This window comes from Danio rerio, chromosome 20 (assembly GCF_049306965.1).
Source record: "Danio rerio strain Tuebingen ecotype United States chromosome 20, GRCz12tu, whole genome shotgun sequence".
Taxonomy (NCBI): domain Eukaryota; kingdom Metazoa; phylum Chordata; class Actinopteri; order Cypriniformes; family Danionidae; genus Danio; species Danio rerio.
Window position 1 is genome coordinate 48,099,468 of NC_133195.1, and position 12,923 is coordinate 48,112,390.

A 12,923-nucleotide genomic window follows, 5' to 3' on the forward strand; every position below is an offset into this window, starting at 1 on the left:
TATGATTGAATCACCAAATATGATTGAGGTTGTGTCCATGTGCTGTGCAATAAGTCGACATATTGATTATTATGACAGGCGGAATTAGCATATTTATCAAAAATGACCAAAGATTTTTGATAATTATCCCATTTAAAGCTTGACTTCTGTATCTTGGTCTTAAAAATCCTTTACAGTTATTCAGAAACGTCAGTCTTAGATGCAATAATGGGTTACACAGTGTGGGAAGTCAATAAACACTCAATCACTTCTTTAGAATTCTGGATATGTATTTCAGCATTAATAACGTAAATTGTTCCGGTAGGGTACAGATTTACAGACACTGTCCAATCCATTGAGTTTTTCTAAAAACATTTATACACAATTTGTATCGCCTTTTTTAAAATATACATATCTTCCATATAATACAAAGTGTCTCCTTCCATTTCCTCCATCTGTATTCGGCCACAGCTGCAGGCTCGTGGATTGGAATAAAATGCAAGGATACAAAAAAACAAACCCACAAAGGAAAGGTCGAATGATTTACACAGAACAAAATGAAATGAAACTCCTCTGGGCATCACAGGTTCTGGTATTTTGTGCTTTGGAGTTCAGGAGGGCCTTCCGTTCGATCCGTTCTCTGTATCACTGGCCCTCGCTGGAGGGCTACATGACTAGCATTGACGTCCTTTAGAGTCTTGCTGAAGTCCCATCACGATGCATCTGATATTTATATTTATATATATACGCGACATACAATCCCATTTTCTCATCTCACGACATGACTACCAATGAAAAATGACATTTGACGGAAACTCCATGTGGGAGAAGAATATCAACTCAAACATTGAAAGAGGAATTAAAAAAAGAAAATGGCATTTGGCTGACCTAGAATACCGTTCCGATGGCACGACACCTGAGCGAAAGCTATGCTACGGATCCCTTGCCGTGACGGTCCAACCCAGATTGCCCGGCTGGAGCTTGATGAGCTGATTTAGGCCAGTTTGTGATATTAGAGTCCAGAGCCTGGCTTGTTGTCAGCCGCTCTGAATGTACTTCTTTATAACCACACATCCGTGTCTAAAAAGCGGACACGGCAGATTCTGCAGCAGCGTCCATGTGTTGGTGGAAGGGTCAAAGGTCTCCATGTTCCCCAGCGCTGGTCCCTCGCTGCTCACGATTCCTCCCGTTGCATAGATCTTCCCGTCTAGGATCGCCGCACTGTGGGGGGAAGGAAGAGCAAGAAAACGTTTCCATTTCATTTACGCCGAACCATTTGTAATGTGGAACATCGCTTATTGCATCGTGTAGCGCAATCTACAGTTCATTAGACCAACCTGCAGAACTGCCTGGAGTGATTCATGTTGGGGCCAGCTTTGATGTTGCCCTTGTCTGGGTCGTAGATAGTGGTGGCTCGGGCGTAGGCTCCTCCCAGGATGAAGATAAAACCATTGAGGCTCACAGCAGGAGCGTACTTGTTATCTAAATAAGCCCGAAAGGAGCACAGGAGGAAAGAGAACAACAGATAGAAGTTACTTCTCTGATGTATGTTCCAGCCACAGATGAATTTTTTCTCCCTCTGGAATAATGGCTTTATCTGGGGTATGGGCAATGCAAGATCTTTGGTGCATTTTCGAGTTACGAATAAATCGTATTGTTGCTGGTACACCGTAATGCTTATCAGCACAAATCTGTTGTACTTTTAGGAGGTGCTAGTGTAATGGTGGATAATCAATGAGGCGGATTAGGATCTGGCGTACTGTGTGGTTTCTGCACGATGCCATCGCTTGGCGATCTTCCGGAATTGAGTTCGAAAGGACTATTTGTAATGCTTTTATGATTTTCCCAGCCTCTTTCGTGACACATTACACTCCCCATGTCCATGTATCCTTTATGCCTCATGTTATTAAGCAGAGAATGACAAATAATGGCAAACAGATATATGGCCCCTGTTCCGTCTAATGATTCCATACAGAGGAAATTACCTCTGTAATACCCGAAGACCCTTCACAGCGTGACAGGTTTTACTCACTCCATCCTTCTTCGCACGGGGTAAATGGCCAAGAAACAGAAATAATCACATCTTTTCATGAGCAGGCAAATGACTGACAGCCCAACGCATGGACGTGAACACGAAAAAGGTCGTTGAGCCGAATGCAGGAGAGAGGCTATCAGCCTTTGCTTTCTGACAGAGAAATTGTCTCCCAAACGATTACAGCTGGGCCAATTTATTACACCTATGAATAATTCACGTGGCTGCGTTCAAGGTTTTGTTTTTGTTTTTTTTCTCCCCCCTCTCCTCCACACCTTCGACTGACACTCCTCGCTTGAGAAGCCGAGCACAGAAGCGATCTGTAAAACAGCCGCTGGATTTAATGCTTGAAGAGGAGGTGTGAGATGGGCTCTTGCTTGGCGCCGTGACTGCCAGGTGCTTCTCATTAAAACCCCCCACCGCTCAACTCTGACTGACGGTCCAGATAACGCCCTCTTTTATAGAGCACTCCGACCCGAATCACGCACAGCAAGCGTTGTGGAATTGATCGGCAGCATAACTCAGATGGAGGCATCATCTTCTGTAACAACAGCACAGTTCTGGCGTCAACCCCCCCCCCCTCCTCAAACACATCTTTATATTCCCCTCACACACACAAAAAACGACAGCTTTTATGCCGAGTCACTTCATACAAACTCCCAGAGTGCTTTGTTTGCGTCATAAGCGTATGCATCTCGAGTTGTAGGATCAGCTCTGTTGAATCCTAATCTCACCCTACGCAAAGCTCTGTTTATCTGTTTGTTGTCTCGTGTTCAAACCCAACGCTGATGCTATCAGCAGAGCTCGTTGTTGGGTTTGGCCCGCGTTCTGCCTGCCGCTGCTACTCGAGGGGCTCAAATGCGACGCCAAAGCTCGGTCTGCATCTTTGATGCTGAAATCCTGCCACCGGCAAGACGTCTCAAGGTTTCGATCAAATAGGGGAGGCCTGTACCTGGCACAATGGAGACATGAGAGATTCAGCTGTTTTTGAAAGCGAAACAAGACAACAACAACAGTTCGTGGCACCAATTTACAGAGGTGTCTCGCTCAATTTTCAGGAGAGGTGAAACGCGCCACGAGAAAAGCTATTAAAAAACTAAAGAAAGGGGCAAGGAGCTGTTTGAATTGCAAGATTCCTTGAGAATCTTGTTGGAAATGGGGTGAGGACACCGGCAACAACCTTCAGTCTGCAATAAACAAGTTGAAGCATTTTAAGCGAGACTACTTCAGTCAAACCCATCTCACTCTGACGGACGTCTCGGAGTACCGCCTGGCCAATTGACATGCTTTAAATGTGCTTCATAAACACAGGCTACCCTTCGTAGGGATGTTTGTCTGAGTCTAACATGGAGTCCGGCGATGGGCAACTGGGAGCCCGTGCGGTGATCACTCATCAGACTGTCCAGAGGCTCCCTGAATCACTTTTTAATGTGCCTGTTCTCTAAAGACGGCCAGCAATCTTGTGTAATTTGTACAAGCAATTGTTTGCAATCAATTCTCCTCCACTGTCCGCGTGGCTTTATGCACTTTCAGTGGCACTTTGCCTGCTCGACCTTCACTGACAGCTTGTCTTGTTGGCACTGGCTGAACTAGTGTTTGCTCAGTAGTGTTTACAGGTCTTCAAACAACAGACTCACATAGGGACCTTGAGGAAATGAACCTCTTAAAAGCCTTCAGCATGAGGCCATCACCTGCATGGACACGGCAGGGGAAAATATGCAGTGGTACAGTAGAACTGGGGGAAAAACGGCCAATGGGAAAAATCACACAAAGATGTTCACATTCCATGCTAGTATTTACCCTACATATAAAAGTGTATATGCAGTAATACTGGATGGAATTCTGTAAATTATGATGAAATACTTTTACAGAACACATATCGTGTCAGATATTTATTAAATGTGACCAAAATCTGTCATGAAGGTCAACATTTGAAAACTGAGATTTATACATCAATCATAAGCTAAATAAATAAGCTTTTCATTTATGTTTGGTTGTCAAAATAGGGCAATCTGAGGGTTGCTGAGAAATGCTGAGAAAATCAGCTTTAAAATTGTCTAAGACGCTCCTAGCAATGTACAGTGCTATTAAAATATAGCTTATGATATATTCACTGAAGGAAATTTAGAAAATGTCCTTATGGAAAATTATCTTTTATTCAATTCAAGTTTCAACAAATATACCCATGCAATATATATATTAGGCATAGTATAATAACCGTTTGCAAGGTATACAGCGGTTTGGAAAAGTCAAGGTTTTAAAACTACCAACATTTTCTGCTATACCATTCCTATGATATATGTAAGATTTTTCGTTTTCTAGGACAACAGTATCTCCAGCAGAAAAGATCTCCAAAGATGCCGTTTTAAATTAAAAAAATCGGTGTTTCTGAAACTAATAAAGACAGCAGAAGTCAATGATTCATTTTCTTTATTAAGCCTGAAATGTTTACTTTTCCAAAATATTTTAAATGTTTCCCAAAATTAAAAAATATTTTATTGTGGAAAATATAAACCGGCCACTTTATTAGGTACACCTTACTAGTACCGGGTTGGACCCCCAGAACTGCCTTAATCCTTCGTGGCATAGATTCAACAAGGTACTGGAAATATTCCTCAGAGATTTTGCTCCATATTGACATGATAGCATCACGCTGTTGCTGCAGTTTTGTCGGCTGCACATGCATGATGCAAATCTCCCATTCCACCACAGCTCTCTATTTGATTGAGATCTGGTGACTGTGGAGGTCATTTGAGTACTGCAAACTCATTGTCATGTTCAAGAAACCAGTCTGAGATGGTTCATGCTTGATGACATTATCTTGTTGTATTCTGCAGACCTCGGTTGTAACGAGTGGTTGTTTGAGTTACTGTTAGCTTGAACCAGTCTTTGCCCACAGAACTGCCTTCACTGGATATTTTCTTTTTTTCGGATCATTCTCTGCAAACCCTAGAGATGGTTGTGCGTGAAAATTCCAGTACATCAGCAGTTTCTGAAATACTCAGATCAGCCTGTCTGGCACCAACAACCATGCCACGTTGAAAGTGACTGAGGGTTCAAAAAAATCGAAAATGCTAAGAAAATCAGCTTTAAAATTGTCTAAGACGCTAAAATTGTCTAAGACGCTTTCTTCCCCATTCTGGTGCTCAGTTTGAACTGCAGCAGATCGTCTTGACCATGTCTACATGAATAAATGCATTGAGTTGCTGCCATGTGATTGACATTAGAAATTTGCATTAACGAACAGTTGGACAGGTGTACCTAATAAAGTGGCTGGTGAGTGTGTGTGTATGTATGTATGAATGAATGAATGTATGTATGTATGTATGTATGTATGTATGTATGTATGTATGTATGTATGTATGTATGTATGTATGTGTATATATATATATATATATATATATATATATATATATATATATATATATATATATATATATAGTTCTGTAATTTATTGGACATAACACAAAAATAAAATTCATTATTTATATACATTATTAAATATTGATATGAATAACATAATAAAATAACTGAGAATTACACATTCAGTACAGCTATTGTTAATTACAGTTTAACTTTAAATATGATTAACAATTCATAACATTAAGACATTCAAACGTAAGTATTTTACATTTTGTCAGTTTAGTGGGTAATTTGTAGGAATTTGTACAAGTTCAGTCGTACAAAAATGTACGATTTTAAAAAGGAGGCGTGGCACCCAACCCCACCGCTAACCCCAACTGTCATTGGGTGATGAGAAAATTGTACTAAATTGTACGAATTGGCCACTAAATCAAAAAGTTATGAACTGCGGTCAGATTGCATTGGTTTATCAAGGAATAAACATTAAGGAAAATGAATAAATGCTGTAAAACATGTTTATTATAGTTTCTTCAAAATAGTTTTTCATTATAAAACTGCTAATATGCAAAGCCTTACTGTACACTATATATTCAGTGCCAGTAATTGAAAAAGGTCTAATATTAGCTCTGTTGCAGCTTTATTTAAACCTGTATCTTACTGTTACCAATGAACACCGGCCAGAATGTTAAATAACCTAACCATCCAGCACAAATGTAAACATTCAAATACACTCGTGTACAAACGACCATAACAACAATAAAAGACAATGATCTCTGGTTTATGATCGGCCAAACCAGGTTCCCTCTACTGTATGAAACTTAATTTAATTACCAAGTTAATTTGGTTTATGAAATGGCTTTTATGATGCCCTAGCACAGCGGTCACGGAGCTAATTGAAGGCTGAAAGTGAAGACGGCGAGTCTGGATCTCCAGGATCTGTCCTGCTGTTCTTATGCTACCACTGAGCCCTCGAGCAAACAAACAGCCCAATAAAACAGATAATACACAAGCACCTTCTGGACCAATACACACTTTTATAAGGCAAGACACTGCAGGAGAACACAGTGAAAAAAAAAATAGATGAACTAGTATTACTCACCATACTCAAATGACTGAATTGTAAACTGGTTTGCTGAAATGTTATTTAATTTGGAATTGAGACATTAGTTCAGGACAGTTCGCCCAAAAAATGAATATTTACTCATTATTTACTCTCCTTTAAATATTTTTTTTTTCTGTTTAACAGAAAAGAAGATATTTTGAAGAATGTTGGAAACCTGTAACCATTGATTTTCATAGTAGGGAAATCAAATACTATGTAAGTCAATGGTTACAAATGTCCAACCTTTTACAAAATATCTTCTTTTGTGTTCAACAGAAGAAAGAAACTTGTAAAGGTCTGAAGCAAGTAAAGGGCGGGTAAATAATGACTAAATTAAAATGTTTGGTCTGTCTTGATATCTCTTTAAATATGCACTAATTTGCATACATTCCTAACATAAAAATAAAACAGGAAACACTTCATCAGATTTTTGTCACATACTCGAGTCAAGGAGCCTTGAGGGGATTTCACAAATCTCTCTTACTTTATAATTCAGAAAACACTGCAAACAGCCACAAAAATAAATAAATAAATTAACACACACACACACACACACACACACACACACACTGTGCTCAGCATAGATACAGTGCTCAGTACACCCCTTACAAATCTTTCTTTTGGATTAATATTTTTTATAGGAAGCTTTAAAATATTATATGTGTGCAAGTACATTAGAGTAGTCAGTACTGAAGGCAAATGTGGAACAAACCTTACAAAATAACTTACGATAACGGTACAAAAATAAGCACAGCCAAATGTAAATGTTAGGAAAAAACATTAAATCAACATTTTAAAAAGAGCAAAAATCTTGATATACACACACAATTTTGTTGAATTTTTTTGTGAATTTGAGTGTATTATCTTTCTATTCCTAAAAACGTTTGGTGACAAAAATATTATTTTAATAAATATTTGTTTAATAAATCTGTTTTGTTTAAACGCACCAATAAATATGACATATTCACAGAGAAATTGATACAGGGTGTCTGCGAGGCCTTTAAAAGTCTTACATTTCAAAAACTAAATTTTAGGCCTGAAATTTACTGAAATATTGTGTTGTAGATCTTAAATCATTTTAAACAAGTCTTCATTTCTTCTATCCATGTCTCCAATCACTAACAATCCATCTAAAAAAATAAAAACCTTCACCCAAACTTTATTTACTAATATGTTTCTTTTTATTCTTTTTTTGAGGAAAAGTTCTGTTATAAATGTGCAGGTATACAGCTCGGGTTTATTCATTGTTTAAAATATGTGGCAAAGAATTATCTAGTTAAATCTTTTTGGGTGAGGCAAGTAAACCTCTTTTCTAGATGACCAACTGTAAAAAAAATTAGTCTTGTATAAGTCTGATATTTCATTTATAACGGTCTTTAAAGTCTAAAATTTGACTTTGTGAAACCTGCAGAAACCCGGAGATAAAAGAAAGTCATTTTCAAAATAGGCTGTACGCATTAATGCTGAGCACTGTCTATTTATTTTTCCAGGAAAAATTTAGTAGTGTAATATGTTGCATAAACTTATACAGGTTATGTATGAACATATCCCTTAGTGAAAACCTCCAGAATAGAGGGATATATTTCATTTTTTAACTCCCCAAGTTAAACAGTTGAGTTTGACCAATTTTTAAGGTGGCAGGAGCACTTTTAGCTTAGCTTAGCGTAATTCACTGAATCAGATTAGACCATTAGCATCTCGCTCAAAAATGACCAAAAAGTTTAGATACTTTTCCTATTATAAGCTTTACTCCTGTGTAGTTGCATCATGTACTAAAAATCAACAGAAAATGAAAAGCAGCTGTTTTCTAGACTGAGGCACGGAACTATACCCTCATTCCAGCATAATAATCAACGAACTTTTATAGCATAGGCAATGATATTGTGACATTCAGCCTGTTAATGCTAATGTTCTAATCCAATTCAATGATTTATGCTAAGCTAAGCTAAAAGTGTTCCAACCAGACCCGGAGATCGGCTGAATAATTCCTTACATTTATATAGCGCTTTTCTGGACACTCAAAGCGCTTTACACATTTTTTGGGGGAGTCTCATCCAACACCAGTGTGCAGCATCCACCTGGATGATGCAACGGCAGCCATATTGTGCCAGACCGCACACCACACACCAGCTGATCGACGGAGAGGAGACGGAGTTACAGAATCCAAGAGATGAAGCCACCTATAATATGTGGATGGTTAGGAGGCCATGATGGCCAGTGGGCAAATTTGGCCAGGATGCCGGGGTTAAACCTGGGATTTTTAACGACCACAGAGTCGGGACCTCGGTTTAACGTCTTATCCGAAAGACAGCGCTCACTGAGCAGTATAGAGTCCCTATCAATATACTGGGGCGTTAGGACCCACACAGAATGCAGGTTGAGCGCCCCCTGCTGGCCTCACTAACACCACTTCTGGCAGCAGCCAGAACACAATGTCATAACACGTTATGGGGCTGGGGGATTCATCGAAAAGTGACATTCAGAACCTATAATAGCTCTAATTTTTACAGGTCGATTTTTTTCAATTACTTTCCCTAATGTGTGTGGAGTCACTTCACCCCGCTCTGTTAGCCACACTTTGAAGCCACGTCTGATCTCTGGTCAAGTCGAACGATGGACCCATTCTTGAGCCTTAGGGTGCTTTCACACCTGTGAATCGATTCAGTTGTTCCGAAACAGAGATTAAAATTGTTACATTGTTGCTCTTTGCTCTTGGAGCGGTTCGCTTTCACACTGCAAAGTTTCTAATCGGACCAAAAGAGCTAAAACAAGTCACGTACGAGTAAACTCTCCTTACATTGGTCAGAGTGTCAGGGTTTATTTTGCAGCGTCCCGCTCAGCTGTCAGGAGAGGTGGTGGTTTGGTGGTGATTGACAGGGTGCGCGCGCGTGACGTGTCTGAGGAGAGACACGGTGGGGAGGGGTGAGAAGGGTGCGTGACGATGCCTATTTGAGGACTGGGAGAGAGACGCGAGGTTAACGGGAGATCATCACTCGTTTGCGGGCATCCGGAGACTCGCGAAACTTCCCGCCTTACTCATAATTCTCTCTTCATGTAGCCGTAAGCCTATTACATATCCATAAAACACTGTAATATAACCGCGCTCGGATCGGATCGCTTTCTCACTGCAATCGAACCGCTCCAGGGTTCGTTTCAATCGAGCCGAGACCACCTCATTCAAGCGATCTCGGAGCGATTACTTTGGCGCGGAACAGAGCACGATTGCCCTGTTCACATATGCCAAACGAACCGCGCTAACTGGGCAAACGAGACACGTTCCGAAACAAAAGTGTAGGTGTGAAAGCACCCTTACTTTGCCTACACTGACGATGCTGCACCACTGATGCCTTGAGACGGCATATTTTCACATTCAAATTATTATTTACATTAAAATATACGTTTACGGAAGATGCAAGAAATGCACTGTTTAAAATATTATTTACAGGATATACAAGAGTAATTAGGAGAGATACCAACGCAATCTCAATTCGTAACATTTTGATTTAGTGGCGAATTCGTACGATCTAATTCGTAAAATTTAGTACGATTTGCTCATCACAGGACCCACACAGAATGCAGGTTAAGCGCCCTCTGCTGGCCTCACTAACACCACTTCCGACAGCAGCCTATCTTTCCCATGTGGTATCCCATCAGGTATTGACAGGGACAGCCCTGCTTAGCTTCAGTGGGCGACCATGTAAGAATTGCAGAGAGCTAACTGCCGGTGTAAGGGATTAAAAATGGTAAAACTTGACCGTTTAGCCCTAGGGGAATGGCAAAACAACTATTTGAAAATAATAATAATAATAATAATAAAGTTGTTTTTTTCCTTTAGAAATTTTTACTTTAAGTCTACAGACACAAACTAATATAGTGCGACAAAAAACAATTGTACATTTGAAAAGAAGTATTTTGGATGGTTTCTTTAACTTACTATGGGAAAATAAACTGTTTATTGAAAGCCAAATTCTGCAAGTGCACAGGTGCTGTTTTTGCCTGCAGTGTCTCACCTCAAATTGCCTTCAGCTGAAAAGCGGGATGCAGAAAAGAGGACTCTTAATTTGTTTCTCACCAATCATAGGAGACTCGATGAAGCTCCAGGTGTTGGTCTGCGGGACGTATGACTGCAAGACCCCGGCAGAGCGTCCTGCCTCATTCACTCCGCCGAACACATAGATCTTCCCTCCGCAGACAGTGGCGGCGGCCGAGTGGACAGGTTTGGGCAGCGGGGACACCGTCTCCCACTGATTGGTGATGGTGTCATACCTGAGGAAAGCAGACGGAGGACATTGTTAACACACTGTGAGTCTCAGTATTGGCAGATACAGGGCATTTCAGTGGCCAATTATATTACATTCAACAAATACTGCTGTATGAATTCTGCTAAATCGAGAACTCATACCACAAAAGGTCATTATAAAAACTAATACACTACCTGACAAAAGTCTTGCTGCCTATCCAAGTTTAAGTAACCGCAATAATAACTTGACTTCTAGTTGATCATTTGGTTTCAGAAGTGGCTTATATGAAAGGCAAAGGCCTCTAGATTACACTTATTTACCATAAGAAACCATGATCATGCCTTGATTTTTATTATTTAATTAGGACAGTAAGGTCTGCAATGACTCAAATAACTAATTAATAAAGTCATCTCAGCATTTTTGCAGAACTCCCAGAGTAACTACATCATGTACTGTGGAAAATGACTGCTATTTTCTAGACACAGACTTTAAAAGCTGCTAACTTTCATTGGTTGATGATAGTGATGTAACAAGTGGGTGTGGCTCTGAGGCTCCACCTTCTTTGACATGGAGACAAACGCTTACAGTTCTTGCAGATATTGACAGGCTAAACATAAACAAGTAATTGCAAACCGCAGACACTTTCTGTTTGATAAATGCGCCGACAGCTTTGCCAATATTTCAATTCACTCTAGGCAACATTAGCCGAGGTATGAAGAGGATGAGAAAGAGAATAGAGCAGACAGAAAGTGAAGCCTCGAGGTACAAACGCATCAGCAGCAAGTGAGACGCCGCAGATATCGAATAATGACGAGCAACCATGATAGCCTGTAGAGTTTATATTGGACATGTTTCCCTTTTGAAGAGCAAACTTGAACAAGGTTGTTCTGTCCCTAAAAAAAATTCCCTCTGTCTTCCATCTGTCTTATTTATTGTGCGTAATTTAGTGTTTAATTTGCTGAACATTTGTTGAATGCTCACACCAGTGTTTATCCTTACATCAGTAACTTCCTGAGTTAAAGAAAAAGGAAATCAAAATATTTTAAAATTTCACTCCATGACTTTAGCACACTGAAGCTTTATGATGATTTAGATGCGCAAATATAACGCTTGACACTTTGAAGACTGTAACACATAATAATAGTAATTATCAAGCATCAAAAATGCTAGATAAAATCCAAGTGTCTTGATACTTTTCCCTCCAACTTCTGTTTAACGGAGAATTTTTTTCAACACATTTTTAAACGCATAACAATGGTTTGTTCTGTAGAAAAAAAATACATATTGCTTATAATTTTGACCTTAAAATGGTTTTAAAAAATGTCTTTTATTCTAGCCGAAATAAAACAAGACTTTCTCAAGAAGAAAAAAAATATCATAGGAAATACTGTAAAAAATCTTGCTCTGTTAAACATCCTTTGGATAATATTTTAAAAAGAAAAAAAGAAATCAGGTGGCGCAGTGGCACTGTGGGTAGAGCTGTCACTTTACAGCACGAAGGTCGCTGGTTCGAGTCTCGAGTGTGTCAGTTGGCATTTCTGTGTGGAGTTCACATTCACACATGTTGGCGAGGTTTTCCTCCGGGTGCACCGGTTTTATATATATAGAGTTCTGATATGTACAGAGATTCTGATTGGCTGATAGCCGTGTGATATTCTGCAATAACAGCATTCGTTTAGCCTCATCACCCTTGTGTATTACTCCGCCCACATACATAGAGTGACTGCAGATCAATAAACTAACTACAGTTTGACAAATATTGCATTGGACAACATAGACATACCTTGAAACTTTTTTGGACGAGAATGATGTTGTTCAGATTGCAGCTGTGCAGATTATTTTTAAGGATAGTGCCTATTTTAAACATTTATATATTCGGAGTTACAGCGTGTCGATGGCCATCAGCCTGTCAGTGAGCAGAGCAAAGAGTGTTGACATTCCCCCAGAAGATGGCAGCAGAGACTGCATATTAAACCCTTAGAGGAGAAAAATATAATCTTGCCATAGTCTTTGTCTTACTGTTTGCCTGTTTGGTCTCTCACAACACATGATATCTTGGAGCCAAGAGCTAGACTGTACAATAGGGCCTATAAGATCCACAACAGACTTTCTGGATGGACGACACATCACTGTTTTGCTCTCTCACTTTTTAATGCTTTAACATTTCAAAACTACATTATTAACACAGGTATCAACTGTACTATCA

General features: G+C 39.6%; 1 protein-coding gene across 2 annotated transcripts in view; it reads right to left on the reverse strand.

Moving 5' to 3' along the window:
• Nucleotides 1–251: 251 nt before the first annotated feature.
• klhl29 (kelch like family member 29) overlaps nucleotides 252–12,923 on the reverse strand; it is a 608,122-nt gene continuing 595,450 nt past the window's right edge. For both annotated transcript variants that reach the window (XM_073933675.1, XM_003200753.7), the window contains 3 exons: nucleotides 10,549–10,742; nucleotides 1,317–1,461; nucleotides 252–1,200 (listed from right to left, as the gene is read on the reverse strand). In XM_073933675.1, coding sequence (XP_073789776.1) covers nucleotides 1,017–1,200; nucleotides 1,317–1,461; nucleotides 10,549–10,742 — 523 coding nt within the window. In that variant the 3' untranslated portion in view covers nucleotides 252–1,016. The remainder of the gene's footprint in view (nucleotides 1,201–1,316; nucleotides 1,462–10,548; nucleotides 10,743–12,923) is intronic.